Source organism: Solea senegalensis, linkage group LG20 (genome assembly GCF_019176455.1).
Source record: "Solea senegalensis isolate Sse05_10M linkage group LG20, IFAPA_SoseM_1, whole genome shotgun sequence".
NCBI classification, from domain to species: Eukaryota; Metazoa; Chordata; class Actinopteri; order Pleuronectiformes; family Soleidae; genus Solea; species Solea senegalensis.
Genome location: NC_058039.1, coordinates 16,922,478 through 16,944,093, shown reverse-complemented (window position 1 = coordinate 16,944,093; position 21,616 = coordinate 16,922,478). Strand labels below are relative to the sequence as shown.

The 21,616-nt window shown below is 43.0% G+C and overlaps 1 protein-coding gene across 5 annotated transcripts in view; it reads left to right on the top strand.

Moving 5' to 3' along the window:
- Nucleotides 1-21,616, top strand: part of LOC122786349 (triple functional domain protein-like) — an 82,881-nt gene that overhangs the window by 47,214 nt on the left and 14,051 nt on the right. For 3 of the 5 annotated variants that reach the window (XR_006362436.1, XM_044052595.1, XM_044052594.1), the window contains exons 15-48: nt 1,026-1,195; nt 2,572-2,746; nt 3,354-3,549; nt 4,961-5,127; nt 5,255-5,374; nt 5,498-5,689; nt 7,477-7,626; nt 7,723-7,837; nt 8,761-8,876; nt 8,965-9,087; nt 9,352-9,546; nt 9,660-9,775; nt 10,913-10,979; nt 11,093-11,202; nt 11,361-11,430; nt 12,106-12,195; nt 12,282-12,374; nt 12,454-12,565; nt 12,668-12,858; nt 13,270-13,371; nt 14,503-14,532; nt 14,891-15,033; nt 15,125-15,224; nt 15,311-15,554; nt 15,659-15,766; nt 15,973-16,166; nt 16,866-17,036; nt 19,318-19,413; nt 19,927-20,075; nt 20,177-20,243; nt 20,329-20,432; nt 20,533-20,602; nt 20,678-20,767; nt 20,867-20,959. Coding sequence is in view for 4 of the 5 variants with exons in the window: in XM_044052595.1 (XP_043908530.1) it covers nt 1,026-1,195; nt 2,572-2,746; nt 3,354-3,549; nt 4,961-5,127; nt 5,255-5,374; nt 5,498-5,689; nt 7,477-7,626; nt 7,723-7,837; nt 8,761-8,876; nt 8,965-9,087; nt 9,352-9,546; nt 9,660-9,775; nt 10,913-10,979; nt 11,093-11,202; nt 11,361-11,430; nt 12,106-12,195; nt 12,282-12,374; nt 12,454-12,565; nt 12,668-12,858; nt 13,270-13,371; nt 14,503-14,532; nt 14,891-15,033; nt 15,125-15,224; nt 15,311-15,554; nt 15,659-15,766; nt 15,973-16,166; nt 16,866-17,036; nt 19,318-19,413; nt 19,927-20,075; nt 20,177-20,243; nt 20,329-20,432; nt 20,533-20,602; nt 20,678-20,767; nt 20,867-20,959 (4,329 nt within the window). In the remaining variant the exon portion in view is untranslated. The remainder of the gene's footprint in view (nt 1-1,025; nt 1,196-2,571; nt 2,747-3,353; nt 3,550-4,960; nt 5,128-5,254; nt 5,375-5,497; nt 5,690-7,476; nt 7,627-7,722; nt 7,838-8,760; nt 8,877-8,964; nt 9,088-9,351; nt 9,547-9,659; nt 9,776-10,912; nt 10,980-11,092; nt 11,203-11,360; nt 11,431-12,105; nt 12,196-12,281; nt 12,375-12,453; nt 12,566-12,667; nt 12,859-13,269; nt 13,372-14,502; nt 14,533-14,890; nt 15,034-15,124; nt 15,225-15,310; nt 15,555-15,658; nt 15,767-15,972; nt 16,167-16,865; nt 17,037-19,317; nt 19,414-19,926; nt 20,076-20,176; nt 20,244-20,328; nt 20,433-20,532; nt 20,603-20,677; nt 20,768-20,866; nt 20,960-21,616) is intronic. The other 2 variants (XM_044052597.1, XM_044052596.1) reach the window with 1 other exon arrangement.

Sequence of the window (21,616 nt, the reverse complement as noted above, 5' to 3'; positions counted from 1 at the left end):
TTGAATCCCTAAGCTTTGGTATGTAACTAGTGCTTGTATTTGTATCTATTCTGTGGCTTTTCACTTCATATACATTCTCTTACTGGCAAATTAATTAGTATTTATGCCACTTCCCAAGTGTAAACCTTGACCCATGACGTCAGCCATTACAATCTGGAATTGAACGATACTGTATTTTAACTTTAATCCATTCTCTCCTAAATGGGAACAACATTTACAAAATCCACATTTTTTTTCAAATAAAGAAGACCTAAAACCAGCAATTGAGACAGTTTACATTATAAATCAAGTGGGAATTAAATCTGAAACAATTACTCGATTATTAATCGATTACTAAATTAATTGTCAACTAGTTTGACAATCAAATCGAGTTGAAGCTTTTTTCACTATTAAAACAAGATATCTGATTTGTTTCAGCTTCTTAAATGTGAATATTTTCTGGTTTATTTGCTCCACATAACAAAGAAATCATTAAAACTTTCATTTTGGTTTGTGGACAAAATGAGAGATTTGACAACATCATCATTTCCTGGTTTGACTAACACTGATCGACATTTTTCAACATTTTCTGACATTTATGGACCAAACGATTACTTTATGAATCGAGAAAATGATCAACGGATTAATCGATTTCGAAAATAATCGCTAGTGGCAGCTCTAGTGGGAATTAGCCTCATTTTCTCTTTTTACTTTTTTTTTACTTCCATTCAAATGTATTTATTTATTTTTTATTTTTAACTTTCTTTTAAATATGATGCACCTCAAAAATGAATGTGTTTTAATGGGAATGTGTGTGATTTCTCTGATTTCTCTGTCTGCTTCATGTGAGATGGTGCGTGTCATAAATCAAATGAAATGTGCTGTGTTTATTTTAAGCAAGAAAATACACATTTCACACAAGCCTGTCTAAAAAAAAAATCAAAAAACAACCTTATCTGTTGCAGTGTATATTCATAACAACAGTGCTGTTCTGTGACTCACAGAAAAAAGAGAGACATATCGAGCTAATAACTGTGCTCCTGTAGCTGTGGACGTGGCTGGAGGAGCTCCAGAAGGAGTTGCTGGATGATGTTTACGCAGAGTCTGTGGAGGCCGTCCAGGATCTGATCAAACGCTTTGGCCAACAGCAGCAGACCACACTGCAGGTCACGGTCAATGTCATCAAGGAGGGAGAAGACCTCATCCAGCAGCTCAGGTAGAGAGTCACTCAACTTTGCTTTTTTGTTGGTAAAACAAAACTGGTCAAAATCTTTCCTTTGACGACGATGGGGAAACAAGTTTTAAATGTCAGCCTCTGTGAAACAAAAAACAGAAGTGGATGAATGTAACAGTCATAAAGTAAAATAAATAAACTGACCTCAAAATATGTGACTTAAAATAGTTGCTGAGAAAGAAGCCAGCTGTGATTGTGAACAGGAATTAGGCCACGGTTTGTTTGTACACCTCTTAACGAAAGTAGGAAAAACAACAGTTACCAAAAATATAAAAAGAAGGAAAAAAAAAAAAGCACATGTTTTAGCTCGACCTATTTTTAGGTTGCATTCCGTTTGCTTAATATTAAACAGAGCTTTGGATGAATAAAATCTGTCGCGTAGCGATTTAGAATCAAAAAAGTGTATAAATGTCAAGTAGGATGTGAAATATTCTGTCGCTAATTTTGAAAGGACAGCGATTAGATGCAGGAAGACCAAAAAAAGCTGACAGGATGCAATTGACCCTCATTTTCATTTACTGTTTTTGTAGAGAGGATGTTTCAGTCCCTCTTCTCCCTCCCTCCCCCTTTGCCCACCCCTCGTTTTTTTTTTTATATCCCTGTCTCTCATCTTTCTTCTTCCTCTCCATCCCTCTCTCCCTGATGTATTGGCTCCACAGTGAATTCTTACATAAGTCGTCTTTTATAAGCGCGTGTCTTAATTGTGTGTCGGTCTGAACCTTCTGCGAGGCAACTGTAACTCTACACACACACACACCTTTCGCTGAAGTGAAACATGACTGTGCTTTTGAGTGTGGGAGTGCATCTGTCAAACTGATTCATCAACTCGACTCAAAGTCACTTGAAAATGCGTCTGACCTCGACCCTCTTTGCTCACTCGCACTGATGGCAGTGAGCCTACGAGTGGCGTGTTCATCCGTCACTTTGAATCAGACTCTGTGTGACCTGTGTCACGTCACTCACTCACTTTTAATCCAAAAGCCTCTGTAACTTAGATCAACATAGGACTTTCATTTGTCCTCAGAAATATCAGCCACACCTGGTGGTGAGTGTGTCTTGTTGATCAATCTCACCATGTTTTCTCTCTTTCCTACAATAACATATGGTAAAAAAAACAAACTGATAACTTTCCACTATTTGATTCGATCATCACTTTTTACTGCTAGTTTCCCCATATCACTGCTTCATAAGCCACGGCAGCCTCGTGCCATGCCGCAGTTTTAAGAGCAGTTTAGCTCACTCTAGCATCATGCCCAACGGTATTTTTTTATTTTATTTTTTAATGGCTATTTTTCAAAAGTTGTGCACTGTTCTGCCCCCTCAAGGCTTATTGCTTTAATTGTGCGTTTGTGTTCCAGGGACTCGGCCATCTCCAGCAACAAGACGCCTCACAACAGCTCCATCAACCACATCGAGAGCGTCCTGCAGCAGCTGGACGAGGCCCAAGCTCAGATGGAGGAACTCTTCCAGGAGAGGAAGATCAAGCTGGAGCTCTTCCTGCAGCTCCGCATCTTTGAGAGAGACGCCATTGATGTGAGTGTACTTGGAATGTGTTGTAACTATATGTATATTATGAAATCTTTCCAAAATATGTCTCAACATAGATGAAAAAGGAACCCTCAGTTAAGATTTCAATCAATATCTAAATAATACATTATCTCGAAGAAAGCTCAATGATTTTGTTCAGTTTTAAATAAAGGGGGGGACAATAAGCATTTTTAGTAAGCGGTAGAATTCACGTCTGAAATTTTGTGTGGGAGATTTCTTGTGTTTTCAGTCATATGCCAACCTGTTTACAGCTGCATCGCTTTACTAACGCAGTGTTGCTGTTGCCTGTGTTATGCTTACTGTGTCCATATGAGATTTAAACACTGCTTTACTGAGGAATACAGAGTCGTGTGGAGTTGAAAGGCTCAGTCAGTGTTGTGTGGAAACATTTGACAGTGAATGTCAATGTTTGAATGTAATGGACATTTGATTATATTTAAAAGGTTACACACAGGCTCTGATATTATAGGCATTTTTACTTCTGCTAAGGTCAAATTTTCAACGGTATTTGTCTGTTATGGTTCAAGGAAGAAATACTTCAGGTGTGTGTAACATTTGTCTTTTAATTGTTTGTTTTTTTTGTTTTTCTCAGATCATCTCAGATCTGGAGTCATGGAACGAGGAGCTGTCGGGTCAAATGAACGATTTTGACACAGAGGACCTGACGCTGGCCGAGCAGAGGCTGCAGCACCACGCCGACAAGGCCTTGACCATGAATAATCTCACCTTCGACGTGATCCACCAGGGACAGGAGCTGCTGCAGTACGTCAATGAGGTCCAGGCCTCCGGTGAGTACATCAACCTCAAACTCATACCAATACCACTTCACTGCTGCCGAGTGTCACTCCAAACCAAGTTACTCTCTTAACCGTGGAGGGCACCGAGTATGAACGAGAAGTTAAACTATGGGACGACCTCACCGCTCAGCTGAAGAAGGAAGCAGCAGTCGCCATGGCAATCAGCAGATGCTTTGCTTGCGCCGTCATCTTTTGAAAATGGTTCAACAGTTTTGTTTGGTAAATTCAGAAGGATGAGCTCTTCTATTATATCTGGAGTGTGGAGAGTAGTGTGATGGTAGTGGTGAAGTGGTGGAGAGATGGTTTGTACCGGCGCGTGTTCATCAGTCATCGTTAAAACTGATGTTCACTGCTGCTGCACAGATTTATTTGTTGGCTACATTAGTGAGATATTGAAAGTGTGTAGGTGTCGAGGGTCAGATTTGGTCAGTGTTTGTGCTGAGAGGCTCCCACTCACTAGCCATAACAGCTCACCTGTGATCTCATGCTAATAGGTGTTCTCTCACACCACACACACACGAGGAACGTTACATCATGTCACATGTACGAGAGCATGCGAAGAGTCCGTTCACGCGCAGCACTGATGCTGTGTATTCAATGTAGCTGTGCCTCAGACACATCTTTTCTGAGTAGCAGCCAAAGTTTGTCCAAACTTTTACCTCGTACTGTTGGTCAAATGGGTCTCTGTTGAGTGTGATAAAAGTGTAGAACCTCCATACAGAGACAGCGTCTCCAACAAGTAGCTTGTTAGCTCCCAGTCCCTGTAGCTCGCCAAAGGTTCATTAATGGAACATAAACCTGCTTACATTTTTATCCAATCCCCCCTTCAAGCTCATTCATTTTGTTTGGGTTGAAATAAGCTATAAGAGTAAAGTGAAAAAACACAAGTAGCTCTCATGTCTCAAAGGTTGGACCCCTGTTCTTGAGCAAGTTGTTAAAGGAGAACAATGCACACAGACATGATTTATTTCCCCCCTTACACATGCGTTAAGCAGTAAAGCTGCAGTGAGGGAAATATTGTGCTGCTAATCAAGTGTCTTGGTTTTCATAATGTTAATTAACTCAGTGAGACTGCAGCAGTTTAAGTCGTGTCACCAGCTGCCAGATTTAGCTTGTTTAGTAATAAATGTATGTGACAGGACTCTGTCCCTCAGTGTGCCTCAGTTAAAAACACCTCTGGCTTTTTCCACACTTATGTGTTTTTGGCGCTGCATACAAACTTCTCCTGATAATATTATTCATGGACCAGAATGGATACACATTACAGCATAGTTACCTTACAGCGTAGGGCAGACAGAGAGGTTGTCTGCCCTACTCAAACAAAGTGGCACTGAGCTCGGATCAGCTCTGCTTTTTTGCATCTGTCCAGAACTAACACTGCGACCTTGTGACCTCCCTTTAGGTGTGGAGCTGCTCTGCGACCGAGATGTCGACATGGCCACGAGAGTTCAGGACTTGCTGGAGTTCCTCCATGAAAAACAGCAGGAGCTGGACTTGGCAGCAGAGCAGCACCGCAGGCACCTGGAGCAGTGTGTACAGCTGAGACACCTGCAGGCTGAAGTGAAACAGGTAGGACAACTAGGCGCCACCTGCAGACAGGCCGAGGTTTTGCAACTCTAAAACAAAACAAAAAAACATTCTATAAAAGTCTATAAAATCTTTGGTTGGAGACCTGATTGCAGCAATTTGTTTCCAGGTTCTGGGTTGGATTCGTAACGGTGAGTCGATGCTGAATGCTGGTCTGATAACAGCCAGCTCCCTGCAGGAAGCTGAGCAACTGCAGAGGGAACATGAACAGTTTCAACATGCCATCGAGGTGATACAGTGTTCTTAATCCCATCAGATTATCCTTGAATCATTAACTCTAATCCTGTATTTAATTGTTTATTGTTTTGATCATTCTTCTAACCCCCCGCTTCCCCCTCCTGCTTCTCTGCAGAAAACCCACCAGAGTGCACTGCAGGTTCAGCAGAAGGCAGAGGCTCTGCTCCAGGCCAACCACTACGACATGGACCTGATCAGAGACTGTGCAGAGAGCGTGGCCTCTCACTGGCAGCAGCTCATGCTGAAGATGGAGGACAGACTCAAGCTGGTCAATGCCTCTGTGGCCTTCTACAAGACGTCTGAACAGGTAGGTAGACCACATTCTGTTTTTGTCTTAAAGGGGACATATTATGCAAAATCAACTTTTTAACCATTTTAATACTGATATTTGGGACTCTGGGGGCCCTACCAGTCGCCAAAGTGTGGAAAAACAATACTCAGTCATGTTTTCGTGGTTCCGCTTACTGTAAGTATAGGCGATAAAACGCTCGATGTTGAATTCCCTGCGCTTATGACGTCAGCATGCGCATTTCACCGCGAATGTTACCGCCCCACCAGTACGTTTACTTCGCAAGCTCCACCTTAGCTCCACCTTGTCCCTGCGAGAGTGCAGGCGAGGGAGAAAGAGCTGTATTATGTCAACGCGGCGGGACAAGTGTGCTGCACAGTGGAGCACAGTGTTTTACAGAGGATTTTATATATGAAGCTAATGTGCCGGATAAAGTCAGCAATCGTGTGTTCGCACCACTTCACATCAGACTGCGGCCAGCGGTTGCTGTATTTAGTCAGGGGACGTATTTCACCGACGTAAAAACACACACATTGTTAAGAAAAGATCACATAGAGCTCATAACTGACCATTCTGACACGTCCTAATTAAACATATTTGTTCAGTACGTCCTCCATGACCGGAGCACAGACTCAGTCTGATACAATCACATAAAGCAGCTGTTTATGCAGCTCGCAGCTGACTCTCTGTGCAGCGGTGCTACACTCTCTGTGTCACCGATAGCGATCGCCAGCGCTGATCGCCAGCTCGCCGGAGCACCGGAGCTGGTCAGTGGTGGTGAGGTCTCCGGAGCACAGTCTCCGGTCTGATACAGCAACATACATTTTATTCAGCGCGCCGCTGGCGAGTTTAGGCTATCGGTGACACAGAGAGTGTAGCACCGCTGCACAGAGAGTCAGCGGCGAGCTGCATAAACAGCTGCTTTATGTGATTGTATCAGACTGAGTCTGTGCTCCGGTCATGGAGGACGTACTGAACAAATATGTTTAATTAGGACGTGTCAGAATGGTCAGTTATGAGCTCTATGTGATCTTTTCTTAACAATTTGTGTGTTTGTACGTCGGTGAAATACGTCCCCTGACTAAATACGGCGACCGCTGGTCGCAGTCTGATGTGAAGTGCTGCGAACACACGAACACACGATCTGATACAGCAACATACAGTTTATTCCGCTTACACGGTGATCGCCAGCGCTGATCGCCAGCTCGCCGGAGCACCGGAGCTGGTCAGCGGTGGTGAGGTCTCCGGAGCACAGTCTCCGGTCTGATACAGCAACATACATTTTATTCAGCGCGCCGCTGGCGATTAGCGCTGGCGATCAGCGGTGCTGCACTCTCTGTGTCACCGCTGATCTTCTGTTCCTAAGTGTTTTTAACTGATTTACAGTTGGACAGTGTTCGGCTCGATCCTTATGTAGGACGTCTCTTCCTGTGACGGCACTCTCGCTGACATGTTGATATTGTCAGAGAGCTAGTGGAGGGAGGGGGAGATGGATAGAGCTGTAAAGCGCTGTAAAGAGGACAAATCAGAAACCCCCTGGAAGAAGTGGGTGTGTGTTTGCCTGTGTCTCATTTGCATATAAAGGGACCATGCACGAAAACCGAGCGTTCTGAAAGGGGCGGGTTTAGCAGGGTTATTGAACTACTATGATTCTTCATCCTTATGGTATTTTGACCAAAGCATGTCACTGACATGTTCATTAGGACACCAGGGAACTATTTTAATGGGGGAAATAGGGTATAATATGTCCACTTTAAAAAAGTCCAGAAAACTCGGCTGACCATTGACCATGTGTCTGCACTCAGGTGTGCAGTGTGTTGGAAAGCCTGGAGCAGGAGTATAAGAGAGAGGAGGACTGGTGTGGAGGAGCCGACAAACTGGGACCCAACTGTGAAACCGACCACGTCACCCCCATGATCAGCAAACACCTGGAGCAGAAGGAAGCCTTCCTCAAGGTAACACTTACACACACACACTGAAATTCAGGATTGAGCTGAGGCTAAGTTTCAAGTTACATGTCTAATTAAAGTGTGGGTTAATCTTTTAATCAGGCCTGCACTCTGGCCAGAAGAAACGCAGACGTCTTCCTCAAGTACATGCACAGGAACAGCGTCAACATGCCCGGGATGCTGAGTCACGTCAAAGCACCAGAACAGCAGGTTAAAAGTGAGTGTCAGAAAACACTTTTCACATTAAGCCGAATTCACTCGACACAATTAGCTCGATAATCCGCCTGCTTTGCTGGGAAATTTGATCCATGTTGGCACTGGCTCAAGACATTTGAACCAACCAGAGACCAGGATGGACCAGGCTGCTTTTCAGAGAGATGAACATGGAGAAGGAGAAATTAAAATTAAACATCAAAACGGAGATTACAGTGACGGCAACTTTTACAACACAAGTCTTGCAAGTCAACCTGTAGCCTGCATCATTTGCCATGTCACTTCTCACATGACTTTTGGGACAGTACAGCCAGTCAAACGGTTCCTCCTTGTGAAAGATCATGTAGTGTGTGACCTCCCATCACTGCTTATTCATGTAGCGTCAACTCAAAGCCACTCCAAAGACTCCACGTTACAGGACAGCTCACAGGGATCCTCCTAGTCTGAGAGTTGTGTAATATGCACTGGCAGTGTAGTTGTACAAGCTGTGTCTATTTATATGTGATAGTCAGTAAAAGAATACCCAGATTAAAATAATCTTCCACCTGGAACATGAGGGGTGGCGACAGAGCACTGAGGGGGTAAACCATCTGAGAAAAGAATCGTTTCTATCTTCTTCTTAGGAGTGTTATTTGCTGCATGTATTTCAGAGGCAAATTCTAGTAAAGAGAGTAAAAAGCAAGGTACTTTTTGTGAATATCACAAAATAAACACAGAAGATAGATGGTTGATTAATGAATCAGTTACTTGGCCATATTACCACTCTTTGCTTTTTGTATTCATGACTATTCATTCAATTCACGTCCAGTTCTTAAATGAGATGACAGACAAAGGCTGAACAGCTCCTCCACAAACTGAGGATCTTGTTACCAAATCACCGTGGATGTTTGTGTGCTGAATGTCTAAAATGTGTTCTCTTGCGTTCAGACATCCTCAATGAGCTGCTGCAGAGAGAGAATCGTGTCCTCCACTTCTGGACCATGAGGAAACGGCGGCTGGACCAGTGTCAGCAGTATGTGGTGTTTGAACGCAGCGCCAAACAGGTAGAGTACGCTTCCACCAACACGAGTGACTCAAACAGCGTTAAACTCACCGCAGTATCTCTCAATCATTATGTCCTCGTGTCTTCAGGCTCTGGAGTGGATTCACGACACCGGGGAGTTTTACCTGTCCACACACACCTCCACTGGCTCGAGTATCCACCACACGCAGGAACTGCTGAAGGAACACGAGGACTTCCACATCACAGCCAAGGTGAGCCTCAAGATACTATGTTTTTCCTTTTGAAATGGCGCGTTCAAATAAAAATGATCCGCGGTAATGCTTCGTATCAGAGCAGTTAACCATGCAGTCTCACTTCTTGCCTGCAGCCGTGGAATTTCCAAATTAAATTGGCTCGAAAACGCCATTGCGGTGTGGGTGGCAGGCGTACCGTAACAAAATATACGAGTTTTGTGCAGTGATGAAGGGATGTCGTCTTACACGTGTGCGAGTTCAAACATCTGTTCCTTGCTCCAGCAAACTAAGGAACGTGTGAAGCTGCTGATCCAGCTGGCCGACGGCTTCTGCGAGAAAGGCCACAGTCACGCGGGGGAGATAAAGAAGTGGGTGACAGCGGTGGACAAACGCTACCGCGACTTTTCCCTGCGCATGGACAAGTACCGCTGCAGCCTGGAGAAAGCCCTCGGCATCTCCTCGGACTCTAACAAGGCGGTAAGCGCTTCTGGCAGAAATGTGTCTGTGTTTCTACATAGTTTCTCACAGTTTAAGAGTCTGAATCTAAACTTCTGTCTCTGTAAAAAAAAATCCCTTGATCACTGTGACAGAGTAAGGATCTCCAGCTGGACATCATTCCAGCCACGGCTCCAGGTTCGGAGGTCAAGCTGAGAGATGCTGCTCACGAGCTCAACGAGGAGAAACGCAAGTCGGCGCGCAGAAAGGAGTATGTGTCCACTTCCTGTTAAGAAGGATGTTTCAGGTTTTTCTGAAGTGTGTTTCTGTGAGGTAGTGACATAATAAAGTTGTGGAAATTAAGAGTAAACTTAAAACAATTTAATTCACATTCTATTACAGAGTTGGATTAAATTTGACCTGTTCTTTCAAATTTATTATATTTTTCCAGATCTTTCGCTCTTTAAACTTTTTTCTTCGAAGGCAGTCATTTAGATTCCAACTTTTTGTCCATTGTATTTATTTTTCCTCCTGTTGCTGTGGGAATGAGACAGCAACAGATCTCAGATCCACTGTCTGATGATCAAATATCACATTTACCTCTGGTAATTGGTAAGAAAAAAACTATTTTTCGGGTGGCCCTTTAAGTCTTCTAAATCTTACCACTACGACATCACCTTGCTATTTGACAGCCTTATGTACTTAAATTGGGTTTTTACGGTTCAAATTTAAACTTTTCCCCACATAGCCACACTTTACAAAAACCTGAACTATTGCTTTCATGCCTGAGTTTGTGAAATCAAATGTTCAGAAAAGTTTTTTTCACATGGTTAAAGAAAACAACTATCTTGAGCTTAATAAAAGTTGCTCCAGTGAGCAGTACACGCTAACCCAGTCAGAATTCCTGTTGGAAACAGGTTTTACTGCCCCAAAGCAGGAGACATTAAATACTCAAAAAATAATCCACAGAGCAGTTAAGCACTTGCTTAAATGTTCTCAGGCTCATCAACGCTCCATGTCAACAGGAAAATCGTCCCTGAACTGTTAACTATCCCACTAGTTCTGTGTGGTTGGGAATAAGAGATTGAGACGTTCTCTTTTTTTACCGCATCAGCACATTAAGTGCAGACATAACAGTCGCGCTCTACTGGAGAACAAACCAATTCAGTATGTGTCGCAGGCAGGAAATGGAGACTGTCATTTCATGTAAGCGGCACAAATCACCAGCTTGATTTCTTTCATTTGCGGCTACTTTTTATGACTGTTTTATGACCTGTAACTCTTTCATTATTCATTAGTGTAAATGGATGAGAGAGAAAGGAGGTGTCGTCATGGTGATTTATTATCATACGGACGAGGACAGTATGACCGTTTGTAATTGTGTGTGTGTGTTTTGTGTGTTGTCTAGGTTCATCATGGCAGAGCTGATTCAGACGGAGAAAGCCTACGTACGGGACCTGCGGGAGTGCATGGATGTGAGTTCAGCCTCACGGTTTTGCTGTTGTGCAACGACTTTTTCACACACACACACACACACACAGTGTTTTGGTTTGCTTTGCTTTATATTGACTCGTCTCCATCCGTGCAGACGTACCTGTGGGAGATGACCAGCGGAGTTGAGGAGATTCCGCCAGGAATCATCAACAAGGAGCACATCATCTTTGGCAACATGCAGGACCTTTATGAGTTCCATCACAAGTATGGAAACACATTTTTCAGACTTCACTTGTGTGAATAACTTGTTAAATAGCGAGTGTTCAACCCAGTCATGTTTCTTAAGGTTTGGAACATTTTTCCTTTTAGTAAAAGTCTGTTTTTTTCTGTTTTTCCCCCCCTTTATTTCCTTGTTTTTTCAGCATCTTTCTTAAGGAGCTTGAGAAATACGAGCAGCTACCAGAGGACGTTGGCCACTGCTTTGTCACCTGGGTATGTCTCACTTTACATTTACATTCACATAAGACTCACTGACAGACACTCTTTAACAGAAATATGGCAACACCGTAATCATCATACATACAAGAAAATAATGGAGGTAAAAGTGCTAAACAAATGTAGGCTTGGTGACATTAAAACCTGTTGAGATAAAAAATGAGATAAAAACATCTACAGCCAGATGTTTGTGCCTCCAAGTCATTTTTAAAAGTGTTGTCTTTTGTTGTTGGCTCAAACCTAGACATTTAGATACTAGCATAACATGAATATGTTGAATTTCCTCAGGGAATTTTAAGTAGAGATTTAGTAATGAGTACTCACGCTGTGATCTGTGCATAATCTACCTCGCCGGCCTTTTATCAGCCTTCTCAGTTCATTTCCTTTGAGAGAAACGTTTTGCAGAAAAAGTTAAATATTTTTAAAAGTATAAACATCTTTAAATAACTTAAATAGTCGGGTGAATTTTCTGAATGAGCCGAATGTTTCCATGTATGAATCAGTGAAATTGGCTGGAAAAATGTAGATGAAAATAGCCACCATGTGTAATATTATAATATAAAGAAAACAGGAAAACAATATTCCAGACTAGTACAACTTACTTTCTTCATCTTTCACCTTCAATCACTGAAACCTGCTTCTTTCTTTCCTTCCTTCTTTTTCCTCCTTCAGGCCGATAAGTTCCAGATGTACGTGAACTACTGTAAGAACAAGCCTGACTCCACCCAGCTCATCCTGGAGCATGCTGGGAACTATTTCGACGTGAGTATCACCTGTGGGTCGTGAAATGGAAGTGGGAACAAGTTGTGAACACAAATCATGACTTCCTTTTATGCGGCCGCTCACAGGAGATTCAGCAGAGGCACCGATTGGCCAACTCCATCTCCTCGTACCTGATCAAACCCGTGCAGAGAATCACCAAGTACCAGCTCCTGCTGAAGGTAGCTCCCCTCACCAAACCACCTCACAGCTCTGTGGTTACTGTCGTCGTGCTGACCGTGTGTTTGTGTTTGTGTTCAGGAGCTGCTGACTTGCTGTGAAGAGGGTAAAGGAGAGATCAAGGATGGCCTTGAGGTGATGCTGAGTGTTCCCAAGAAAGCCAACGATGCCATGCACCTCTCTATGCTTGAAGGTGTGAAACACTCCCTGCTTGTTATTTTATCTTTTATTAAAAAGTAGTGCAACTTTTGCAATGTTTTTTTATTTTATTTTTTTACTCCTGTCCCCACCACAGGTTTTGATGAAAACATTGAGTCCCAGGGCGAGCTCATTCTTCAGGAGTCCTTCCAGGTGTGGGATCCAAAGACTCTGATCCGTAAAGGCCGAGAGCGCCACCTCTTCCTCTTTGAGATGTCTCTCGTCTTCAGCAAAGAGGTCAAGGACTCGAACGGCAGGAGCAAATACATCTATAAGAGCAAACTCTTTGTAAGTGCAGTGTGAAGAAATGTCTTTGCTCTCTGAACTCCTTCAGCTTCACACCCCCATCCCGAGTTCCTTTTCTGTAGCTGCCCCCAAACTATGGAACGATTTACCCATGGAAATTAAATCTGCCGCCACCTGAACATTTCAAATCACTTTTTAAGACTCACCTCTTCTCCTTGGTATTCACCTCAGGATGACAATTATCTAGTTTTTACCATTTTGTTATTTTATTGTTTTATCTTTTGTTTTTTAATTGCTTTTATACATTTAGCTTTGTAAAGCAATTGAATTATTAGGTCTATGAGCCTTTTGTAAATCTAATTTTCACAACATACACCATTTGTATCAGGGAATGACACTTAATTATAACTGAGGTTTTTCCTTCCTTGTTCTCATTCATGTTCCTTCTCCCAGACGTCAGAGTTGGGGGTGACGGAGCACGTCGAAGGAGACCCGTGTAAATTTGCTCTCTGGGTGGGACGCACCCCGACTTCTGACAACAAGATTGTGCTCAAGGTAAAAAAAAACAAACAAACAAACGTCCCTCTTTTTTTGCTTCTTTCTCAAATAACTTTTTTGTTTAGGTTTGACTGATGAAAAGTAGAACCTGGAGAGCAAATAGTTCACTTACAGGCAGTTAAATTCAGCTATAATGAATCAATTTAACATAAAAGAAAGAAATTGCACTTGGTGCAAAAGATTTCTTGTTGACATTTTTCATAAATCGTTAAAGGGAAGCAGTGATGTGTTGTTAAATCTTTAATCGGTCCAACCTAAGCTAGTTTTTCCTCTTCTTATTCTGAGCTTTCCTCGTACTCTCTGACCTCTTGTATGATGAATGCATGAAGTGGCCTAGAAACGTTCTGTCTTTCTCCTCTGACATCTTCCCTCTGTCTCTTGGTCTCCGTCGAGCTCCCGTCCTCCGGTTAGGTTGTGCTTTTCTGTTCCATCTACAGTACATGGGCACATCTGTTGAATCTGGGGCTGTGTTTTTCCGTGGATGTTTGTATCTCTGTATTTTGTCTCTGTGGGCTGACGTGCTTCCACCGACGCTGCTGACACTGACCCCTGAACACCCACAAACGCGCCCCGTCCTACTGTGAACTGGCTCCGTGCCACTTCATGGAAGTGACGGCTCTTGAAAATTCTCCTGTCAGAAAAAAGCTCAGCTTTTAAACGACGTAAACACAGTAGAAAAACAGTAGAATGAAGATGTTCCAGTTATTCCGTGTGTGTGTGTTGAGGGGGGTGCGTTATTTTCTGTGCTTGTGTTGTTCTGTCGAAACACTGTCACAGATGGATTCAGATATGTGTGTCAGCCGTTGCAGCAGCATGAAGCCAAAATCCTAACACGTATAACTCTGAGTGTAACAACTCCATGATACATGTCGACGAGCAAACCAACCTCTGAGAAGCAGTCATGTGGTGTGTCTCCTTACACACACACACACACACACACAGGCAGATGGACACCAGTGATTCAAAAAAAATATACTACACATTTAATTTGGCTGTCACTGCACTTTGAGCGTGAGTTTTTATCCGTGTTGTGCGTTTCTTGTCGTGTCAAAGCCGTTTTTTGTCAGCATAAGAAATGTCATGAACCAAACCAGTGAAATTCTCTATTTTATATTTTAAATTTCAAAGCTAAGTCAGGGATCCAAACATGGAGCCATGGTGAGTACAAACTATCCCACAACACAGCCCTCAGCCACTGTTCACAAGTCTGAAACACAAGCTCCTTGCACTTCTTATCCTCACTTTTCAGGCAACACGTGATCAGGAACTGGAGCCCACTTTGATCAAATTAACCATTTGAATACAAAAAGCAGGATTTCAACTGACAACACTGATTTGTAACTGTATTAAATACATTAAAATACACCTTTAAGTTGATAAGAGATGACAAGAGGTGAATTCAGACTTGTGTGACACACACACACACACACACAGAGTGAAACAAGAATTCTAAGGGAATCATGCTTCCTCAACAACTCTAACGTTACACTGTGTCGACTCCCTCTGTGACTCACAGGCGTCGAGCATCGAGAACAAGCAGGACTGGATCAAGCACATCAGAGAGGTGATCCAGGAGCGAACCATTCACCTGAGGGGAGCCCTCAAAGAGCCCATACATATTCCAAAACCTAGCACAGCCAAGCACCATAAGGGACGAAGGTAAGTCGCATGTCACGGGGAGCAGAGATCATATGCAAAGTTTTTTCTAATTTAAATATTATTCTGAAATGATGATGTGCCTGTTTGTCAGGGATGGAGAGGACTTGGACAGTCAGGGTGAAGGCAGCAGCCAACCAGACACCATCTCTCTGGCATCACGCACCTCTCAGAACACACTGGACAGTGACAAGGTGAGGATGTGTGCACACTTCATTCATCTGTGAGATAAAAACCTGTTTACCGTAAGCCGAGCGTCTGATGGTCCTCTGTCCCTCAGCTCTCCGGCGGCTGCGAACTGACCGTGGTGATTCACGACTTCATGGCCAGCAACAGCAACGAGCTGACGGTGCGACGCGGTCAGACGGTGGAGGTCCTGGAGCGCTGTCACGACAAACCGGACTGGTGCCTGGTCAGGACCACGGACCGCTCGCCAGCGCTGGAGGGCCTGGTGCCGTGCGCCATGCTCTGCATCGCCCACTCCAGGTCCTCCATGGAGATGGAGGGTATCTTCAACCACAAAGGTCAGTGCTGTGTGAGGCTTTGAGGAGGACGTGCTCTTGCATTTTTCATGTACCTGGGGCTGTCTTAAAAAAAAATTCAATGTGTGCGTCTTTATGTGCCGTAGACACTTTGTCAGTGTGCAGCAATGACTCCATCATGCCAGGATCATCCGCCACACTTCAGCCTGGTCATGGTATCGGCTCCCACACGTCACCAGGGCCAAAAAGACCAGGTATGATTAAATAGAGTATTTTAAACATCTGTATGTCTCATAGAACTTGCTCTGAATAATACAGATGCTTATTCGTTAAAAAAAATATGAACGAAATCTTCAAAAATGAGGGCTTTGTTCTGACAGTTTCATCCTCAACTGTTATTGTACGCGGCGCTTCCGCTCTGCAAGCAAAGTCAGTGTGGTGTCTTTGACCCGTTGCCTAGGTAACACCCTGCGAAAGTGGCTCACCAGCCCGGTGCGTCGGCTAAGCAGCGGCAAGGCAGATGGCCACGTGAAGAAACTGGCTCACAAGCACAAGAAGAGCCGCGAGGTGAGGAAGAGCGGGGAGATGACAATGGGCTCACAGAAAGACTCTGACGACAGCGCTGCTACACCTCAGGATGAGACTGTGGAGGAGGTGGGTGGACACTAGTGAAGCTCCGGTTGGGTTGATTTTTTAAAAATGTTTAACTTCTTAAAACAAAGGTAAAAGAATCGAAATTGATGACGATGCTTAGTGCATGTGTATTGGCAAAGATTTGAGTTGAGATAAGTCGGATTCTCACCGGCAACTGGCAAAATACTGGATAAATCTTGGATCTGAGTCACATTGACTGATGTCAGGCAGGTTTTTTTAAATCAAAGCTGAAGACACACTTACATGGTTTGTTTTGTACTTTCCGATGTTTTAGTGTGTGTTATCTTATTAGCTTATTACTGTATATTATTCAATTTTAAATGTATTCTTTTATTATATTTTACTACACTCACTGTCAAGTACTTAGTATAGAAAGTGCTATTTACAAATAAATGTATAATTATTATTATTATTATTATTATTATTATTACTATTATAATCTGGATTTAGCGTGTGTGTGTGGATTTTCTCCGGGTTCTTTGGGTTCTCCGGGTTCTCCGCAGTCTAAAGACGTGCAGATTTGGAGATTAGGCAAATTGGACACAATAAATTGGCCATAGGTGTGAGAGTGGATGGTTGTTTGTCTCTATATGTGGTCCCTTGATGGACGTGACCCTCATGTGGAGAATAAAGCGGTAGAAGAGGATGGATGGATGGGTTTAGCCGTAACGTCTACTCTGTGGTCTCTGTGTGTTGCAGAGAGTTCGTAACGAGGGCCTGTCGAGTGGCACCTTGTCCAAGTCCAGTTCTTCGGGGATGCAGAGCTGCGGCGAGGAGGAGGGCGAGGAAGGCGCAGACTCGGTGCCGCTGCCTCCGCCTATGGCCATCCAACAGCACAGCCTGCTGCAGCCGGACTCACAGGACGACAAGGTGAGCCGAGGGAGGACGAGGACGCTGCAGTGAGGACACATGAGAGGGAGGGGGGTTGTAGAGAGAGAGAGTGATGAAGCAGCAGAGGTACAGAGGTCGCTCTATTGTAAAAGTGCACTGGGAGAAGTGAGGGAGCAGCGAGTCTCGGATGGTTTGTACTGACTCTCGTAGAGTGTAAGAAGGAGCTGGTATTAACGAACATTAACTCTATAAATTGATCTTGATATGTTGATGTGAGAAGCTCATTAAGCCATGTGAAAAGATTGGATTAAGCCTGAATAATCATGGATAATTCTGCAGTTAATCTCAGCAATTTTAAGCACTGGCAGTCTAAGAACTGGTTCGTGGCCCTTTTTTAAAAACAAAGAAATGGTGATTGAAGAAAGTAGTTTCATATATAGTTGTTGTCATGGACTAAACTTAAGTTTTCTGCTTACATGATCTAAAGGCTGCATTGGAAAAGTTTACTGAGCTTAGTTTTAATCAGGTTAAGAGTCGATGACCAACACAGTTTCTCAAATTTAAAAGCTACTCACGACCAGATAAATCCAGCTTTTGTGCTTCGTCACATTATTAGATCTTGGATTTTAAAATTTCGGCTCATTTCAGTTTGTCATTGACACAGTTTTAAAATGACTGCTTGGCTTCTGTTGTATCTCGGCATGTTACACCGTTATTCTCCGCTCTGCTTTGAAGTAGAAAGCCTTGATTAAGCCTTGATTTCTGATAATCCACGACTAAAGCGCAGACTCCTCTGACACTAATTTCTGTTTCTCTTTTTTTTTGTTTCCTGGTTGTATCGTTTACTGTTTGCCATGCTGTAGCATTACCTTGATTTATGTCCTGTCTTTGCTTTGTCTCAGTTTCCATACCTCTCCATCTGAAAAGCCCCGCTCTTCCCCTCTGTCTCTTCCCTCAGTCGACTCTTCGATTCTCTCTTTTTTTCCCCCCGCTCTTCAGCTTTAAATACTATTTCCTGAAAGCCTTTTTCCTTTTGGTTTCTACACCTTTTCTGTAGACTGAAAGCAAACAAGACTAGACGTAGACTTTTCTTTATAAAAGTCACTCTTCCCAACTTTTGTATTGATGTATTTTTTCTTTCTTAAAACATTCCTATTTTCCTTTGAGTGCAGTTTTTTCCCTTCCATCTTCTTTGAGTTTCACTTGTTTTTGGGGAAAAAACGTAGACAAAGGAGAGGACGTGTGTAGCTCAAACTCTAATTAGATGAAAACGTGGAGGTTTTTTCCTGTCTGTGTCAGACCTTTTAGGCTTTAATGCCTAATTTGTGCCAACTTAAATGAATTTAGAATTGAAACAAAAAAGCGCCCGAGTTGAAGAAGCAGCCGGTTCTCTTCATGTGTATTTTTCATAGGGAGGAGGAGGAGGATTGGTAAGTGAGGTTTAATCAGGATAAATACAAACACAAAGCGACCCCCGACACTGAGGTGAAAATTCAAAAGCCCTCCTGTTCCCATCACCCCAACCCCCACCCCCTCGCTATACCCGCCCCCTCACCTGCCCCGCCCACTCGTCCTCATCTCCCTTTACCCTCTGTGCGTTGACCTCATTACCCATGCAAGTAATTGGAATCTCTTAAACGCTGGCGAGGCCAGAGGGGCACACAGCCTCACCCAGAAAACCTAATTGGAGAAACTCTTGAAGCACAGCACAGCAAGGGTGAGATTCTCCTGAACTATATACACACATATTTATATATATATCTCTACATACATATATTCATACACCTCTTTCATTCTGTTCACATCCTTTCTTTATTTCAGAGGCCGTTTTATCACCGCCTGAGAAAAGCCACACAAAAACATCTTCCTTTCTTCTCCCCATCACTTTCTTCTTTTCTAACTTTTCACTTTCTTTCCAGCTGCATTTACTTTTTCTTTCTTTTTTTAAACTTCCTTTCTTAATTAACCTCGAGCTTTACGCCCCAGTCACTGAGGGTTTCAGTCATCTTCAATGTCTTTAGATCACAGCAGAGAACATTTAACAAACATCTTCACCAAGTCATCACTTGCACAAATAACTGAAGTAAAAAATATGGAGTAAACTGAACAAGCAAGTATTTATTGATGATAAAATCAGAGATCTTTTTTTTTTAATGTTGAAGTAAACTAACTGTAAACCGTAGTGTGGTTGCTTACTCTGAGGACATTGAGTTGCATTGATAGCAGTCAGAGCAGATGTAGCCATCGTCAGTAAAGGCTGCCGTGTCACGCGGATCGTTTTACGTTCTCACGCCTCGTCTCTCTCCCGTCTCTGTCTCAGACCTCCTCTCGTCTGTCGGTGCGTCCGTCCAGTTCGGAGACGCCCAGTGCCGCGGAGTTGGTGAGCGCCATCGAGGAGTTGGTCAAGAGCAAGATGGTAGGATTACAGGCGAGAAACGAGAGCACACGAGAGGCGTTAACGTCCACAGTTTATACATCTGTCTCTTGTCCTGGAGTCTGCTCTTCTTCTCTACTTCATTTCCTCATCTTTTAAAAACACAACTTTTCTGTGTTTTCGGGTGCAGTTACTCAAGTGAACAAGTGAACGTTAAAGTGCTGATGAAGTGCACTGAGGGCTCTTATGTCATCACAGTGTTTGACGAGTTCTATTTATGGCTCTGGTGCCTCATTAAGACTTATTTTTGGACACCTAAAAAAAATCCTAAACGGAAGACGGGAGAGAAAGTGTTTTCAGTCTTGACTCCTTTTTAATATATTTTAGCTTAAGATGAGAAACAGTCCGATGATATTAGTTAATTTTAAGAAAAGTCCATGATAAAGAGTTTATATCAGTGTTCATGATCCAAATAATGTAGTTGGTGTTAATATCACGAGTCTTGTAAAATAGATACACATAATTTTTAGTATTAACCTGGTTCTCCTGATGCAGGCTCTGGAGGACAGACCCAGCTCTCTGTCAGTAGAACAGGGAGACAGCAGCTCTCCGTCTTTCAACCCGTCCGACAACTCCCTCCTGTCCTCGTCCTCGCCCATTGACGAGATGGACGAACGCAGGACCAGCGTCCTCAAGAAAAGACAGTATGTCTGCACCTCCACCGCCACACGTTGTGTCACAGCGCCGCTTTGGATGTTTTTTCATGATTGGAGTTTGCCAACTGTCTTTTGTTTGTGTGCTGTAGTCACATTCTGCTGGAGTTGGTGGAGACGGAGAGGGATTACGTCAGAGACCTGGGCCTGGTGGTGGACGTGAGTAGTTGGACATGACTGTAGTATTCAGATGTTTAGATAAAGCTTTGAATCAATTAAAAATGGGTATTTCTGTTTCCATTAGGGCTACATGACTCGGATGAAGGAGGAGGGCGTCCCTGATGACATGAAAGGGAAAGACAAGATTGTGTTTGGCAACATCCACCAGATCTATGACTGGCACAAAGAGTATGTGGTGCACGTGTGCAGATGAGCTTTCAGAGCTTCACAATCACTTACTTTCTCAGTAGCTCACATTCTTCTCTGTCCCTCCACCTGTCCTGCTCAGATTCTTCCTCGGGGAGTTGGAGAAGTGTTTGGAGGACCCCGACAGACTGGGACCACTCTTTCTCAAACAGGTCACAATAAATCTCCAACTTCTGCTTTACTTTTATATTTGACAGTGTTGTAACTTGTGTGCTCTCGATTTCCAGGAGCGGAGACTAAACATGTATGTAGTGTACTGTCAAAACAAGCCCAAATCAGAGCACATCGTCTCAGAGTACATCGACACCTACTTCGAGGTATGAGCTTCCTCACTTTGAGCAGGTCGTCGTCATCCAACCGACGCAGGGTTTTTCATCTGGATTTCAGTCTCTAAAGTAACTGGTGTGACTTTGTAGGACCTGAAGCAGCGACTGGGACACAGACTACAGATCACAGACCTGCTCATCAAACCAGTGCAGAGGATCATGAAGTACCAGCTGCTGCTCAAGGTCGGTGTGTCCCCACCACACAGCAGCTGCTGCTGCTCCTTACTACACTGATGTTAGGAGGAGTCAAATGTTGACTTTGCTTTTACTTTAAGGACGGGACGATACCACTTTTTTTGTCATATACCGATAATGATATTAATCTGATAGTCTTTGTTAGAGCATTTATGAACCTTTGAAGCTGTTAAACACAATGTGATGCAAATGAGCAACTGCTGTCTTGACTCCCCAAGTAGGTCAAATCTGACTGAATTTCTCCCTAAAGCAGTTTGAGTACCACCTACATTCAAATGGCCATTATCTTCTTCAAATATTTTCAGATTTACACGTGTTTAGACATTGTTGGAAAGCTAAAAATCACACTTTCTTATATTATATGTATGTATAATATATAATATATATGCTGGTTTTGCCATGGCTGGGCACATTTGTGTCAAGTCATTTCTTTTTTTTTAGAACTTAATTTTTATTTATTTTGACAGCACAACATATTCATTCCCTTTATGTACATTTTTTTTAAAGCAGCGCAGCAAAACATCAAATAAGACATAAAATCAATTACAGAAATCCAAAGTGAGAGAAAAAAAAAATAAAAAAAATAATAATAAAAAAAAAATAAAAAAAAATAAATAATAATAATAAAAAAGAAATGGAATAAAA